The sequence below is a fragment of the Tupaia chinensis genome, unplaced genomic scaffold (assembly GCF_000334495.1).
Source record: "Tupaia chinensis unplaced genomic scaffold, TupChi_1.0 Scaffold000612_1, whole genome shotgun sequence".
NCBI lineage: Eukaryota > Metazoa > Chordata > Mammalia > Scandentia > Tupaiidae > Tupaia > Tupaia belangeri.
The window spans coordinates 1546190-1549948 of record NW_006160131.1 but is presented as its reverse complement, the minus strand read 5'-3'; the positions used below and the strand labels follow the sequence as shown (position 1 = coordinate 1549948).

At 61.0% G+C, this 3759-nt stretch overlaps 1 protein-coding gene across 1 annotated transcript in view; it reads right to left on the bottom strand.

The window, feature by feature from the left end:
- GPRIN1 (G protein regulated inducer of neurite outgrowth 1) overlaps positions 1 to 2899 on the bottom strand; it is a 3623-nt gene extending 724 nt beyond the window's left edge. Inside the window, exons 1-2 of the mRNA XM_027775897.1 lie at positions 2804 to 2899; positions 3 to 2192 (exon numbers count right to left, since the gene is read on the bottom strand). Of these exons, the coding sequence (XP_027631698.1) occupies positions 3 to 2149 (2147 nt within the window). The 5' untranslated portion in view covers positions 2150 to 2192; positions 2804 to 2899. The remainder of the gene's footprint in view (positions 1 to 2; positions 2193 to 2803) is intronic.
- Positions 2900 to 3759: the final 860 nt, after the last annotated feature.

Sequence of the window (3759 nt, the reverse complement as noted above, 5' to 3'; positions counted from 1 at the left end):
GCGGGTGTGCGGCGTCCTCGGGATGGGGCCGTCCCTCAGACGCAGAGGCCACCGGGTCTCTCGGGCCCAGGCCGGAGGCTTCCGTGTTAAGCGCAGGCTCTGGCTGCCGGTGGTCCATGAGGCTCCTGGCACCCTCGGGGGTCCCCGCCGGGTCGCAGGGTTTGCCGTCTGACTGCGTGGAGGAAGAGGCGGGCGTGGCCTTCTCCAGGGTCAAGGCGGCCACCCTTCCCGGGGACGGGGACTCTGCTCTCCTGGGAGACGTAGAGTCGGCCTTCTCCGAGGACACAGGCTGTCCCTTCCCAGAAGCAACTGGATGGGCTTTCCCTGAGGACCCGAGATCCACCTTCTCCGCGGCCGCGGTCCTTCCTGCCGATGCGGCGCCCTCTGGCCCAGGGGGCGCTGTTCCGGCTTTGCCCTCAGACCTCTCTGCTTTCCCTGGGGCCCCGGGCCCCAGTAGGGAGCCCGCAGGATCCCCCTCGCCCTCTGGGGCAGCGTCTGCTTTCCGCGGGGACTTGGGGTCTGCCTTCCCCAAGGACGCCAGGGCCGTTTTTCCTGAAGTCGTGGGGGCCGCCGCCTTTTCTAGAGATGTGGAGCCCGCCTCCCCCGAGGGGCCAGTCTCTACCTCCCCGCTGCCCGTGGGGTCCGCCTTGCCCAGGGCCAGAGGCTCCGCAGTCCCTGAGGCGGCAGGGCCGGCCACCTCTGTGGTCAGTGAGGCTCCTCTCGCTCCGGGGACCGCCACAGCTTTCAAGGTAGGGAGGGAACCTGCTGTCCCCGAGGAGCACACAGGGTCTGTCTTTCCTGAAGGCTCAGGATTCAGGTCTCTAGAAGAGAATGTTTTCCCCCGGCCCGGGGCCATGGGATCTGCCCTCCCGGAGGACAATGCGTCCTCTTTTCCCAAGGATACAGTTTCTGTCTTTCCCACGGACACGTGGGCCTGTCCAGGAGACAAGGACTCTGGCCTTCCTGAGGACACAGGATCGGTCTTTCCCAAGGACACCGCATCTGCCTTGCCTGAAGACACAAGATCTACAGTTTTCAAAGGTGTGGGATCCGTTCCTCCTGGGAACCCGGGCCCTGCCTGTCCAGCAGACACAGTTGTTGTTCGCGGAGACACAGGGCCTCCGTCTCCTGAGGAGGCAGAGCCCCCCTTTCCCAGGAGCCGAGAGTCCCCTTTTGCAGCAGACACAGTCTCTGCACTCCCCGTAGAGGCAGGGTCTGCCCTTCCTGCACACCCAGGAGCCCCCGTTCTGGAAGAAGTGGGCTCCGTCTTGCTGGACAACTCTGGTGTCAGCTCTCCCAAGAGCCCGGGGTCTGTATGTTTCTTGGACGCAGACTCTGTGCTCCCCAAGGACACAGCACCGTCCTTCCCCAAACCCCCGGGCTCCCCCTTTCCCACAGATGCAGGGTCCACCTTTGCTGAGGACACGGGGTTCTCTCTTCCAGAATATCCAGGCTCCTCCTTTGTTAGGAATACAGGGTCCACCTTTGTCAAAGACCCAGGGTCCTCCTTCCTCGGGGACCACGTCTCCACCTTGCTGGAGTATGTGGCATCTAAGGCCAAAGTCCCCAGACTGTCTCGTTCCAGAACTGCAGGCCCTGTCTCTACTGGAAACGTGAGAGGGTCCACCTCGCCCGCGGCGCCAGCACCTTCCTGTCCTGTGGGTGTGGAGTACGCCTGCCTCGAGGCCCTGGGACCCTCCTCCAACAACATGGGGTTTCTACTCACTGAGGGCATGGGCTCGGTTCTCACCAGGGACGCAGGCTCTGACTTCCCAGACAAGGTGGTTCCTGGTGTCCCTGAAACTAAGGCTCCGTGTGCCCCCAGTGTTCCCTTGGTGGCCTGCTGGGGAGAAACGCAGGTTGGGGAACTGTGAGCCAAGTTCCCGCCAGCACCCTCAGAGCAGGAGGCCCCTGGCCCAGCCCCGCTGGGGCTGCCGTGTCCAGAGGCCATGCCTGGGTGTTGGTCAGGGGGCTGCCTGGGAGATGCTCGGCTGGCCTGCTGCTGGGAGAGGCAGTAGTCCCTCATGGCTGGGTCCCCAGCCGCCAGGCTCCCATCCTGTGGGTGGCAGATGGCTGTGGCCCGGGGTCCTGGGGGGCTGGAGTCCTTTCGAAGCAGCTGGAGCCAGGCTGGGTCTTCAGCACCGCCCATCTGCCCTCATGACCACGCGTGGGCTCAAGGTTGCTGCCTGGTTCTGAAACAGAGAGAGCGGGCTCAGACTTAGCAAGGCTCGGGCCACTTCCATCCCATTCTTCCTAGCAGCTGTCCTCCCTAGGTTTCCGGCCCCTGTCTGGTCCTTTCCTGTCAGAGGGCCTGGGCCAAAAATATGAACCCTGCCGTGTCGCATTCCCTTGCTCCCAGCTACCTTCTGGATAGAACTTAAAAATGGCACTCAAGGGTCTCCCACAACTTGGCCACAGCTAACTGTCCAACCTCACCTACATCACCCCTTCCTCGCCAGCCCCACCCAGGGGCTGACAGGCAACAGACTGTCCAGGTGTCACGTTCTGGTCCTCAGGCCAGGGCCCTCAATTCTGATACCACAGGGGCCAGGGAGATAACTTAAGTGAGGAAAGTGGGCTGGGTATAAAGCAAAGGAGAGGTGGGGACTGTGGCCAACTGGGGTGCCCAGCTGTCTACAGGAGGAGCCACTGCTCCAGCAGCCAGGTGCTGCCCTGGAGAGACCCTGCCTGGCAGTGCCAGTTCTTCCGGTCTGTTACCAGGAGTGGGAAATCCAGATGTTAATGTAAAATATGCTAATTAATTCAAGATTTTGGAGGGAAAAAAAAAGAAAACATGACACACCCTCTATGTAGTCACCACGTTCTCTCTCTGTGGGCCCTGGGGAGCTGGGAAGATTTACAGTCAGGGAAGGAGCTCAGGTTCTCCTGGGAGGGCCTGTAGGCTGGTCAAGACAGAAGGAGGCTGCTCATTCATTCATTCAATTCATTCATTCAAGTCAACTTGAAGACTGACTTTTATTTTTGGAGAGGTTTTGGCTATGGGGCACCTGCACTCGCCAGAAAGACAGAGAGAGACAGAGACAGAAAGTGAGAAATCACCCCCCAGGGGGGATGGCTACGCCACAATCCCTTCTCCTCCATTCTCCTCTCGGAATCTTGGGCACGCACGCACACGCGTCCAGTGTGAGTTTAAGCCACTGGGTCTAGGACTTGAACTGCAGTCGACCACATGGGAGTCCAGTGACATAGCCATTATGCCACCTGCTGGTCCCAGGAGGCTGACTTTCATTCACTTAATTCTTCATCAGCTCTCCCTGGCCCCTCCTTGAGCAGCTGCACCAGTCCAGTGAGTGAGGCAGAATCCTGGGGGTGGGGGTTAAGGGCATGATAGAGCGATCGGGGGGAGGCCGATGGGTAGCAACGGGCTGCAGTTGGGGATGGCGGGGTGGCTGGGTGACGGGGCTGAGCAGGACACCTGGGGAAGGGGAGTTCCGTTTTGGACAAGCTGAGCTTGTAGTGAGGGGTACCCAGAGGAGGAGCCAGCAGGGAGGACCCATGAGCAACCCTGATCCCTTAAGCACTCGGCAGCCAGACTGAGCAGGGCTGATTCCCCACACCTGCCTCCAGAACAGGTCCCTGTGCTCAGGCTGGACTCCTGCAGGGCCACCCTTGACTTTCTCTCACGCCCCACACCCTGCCATCAGCAAAACGTTCCAGCTCTCCTTTCAAAATCCACCCAGGCTCAGGCCACTACCACGGGCCCAGCCAGCACCCCGCGTCCGGACTACTGCTTCTTCT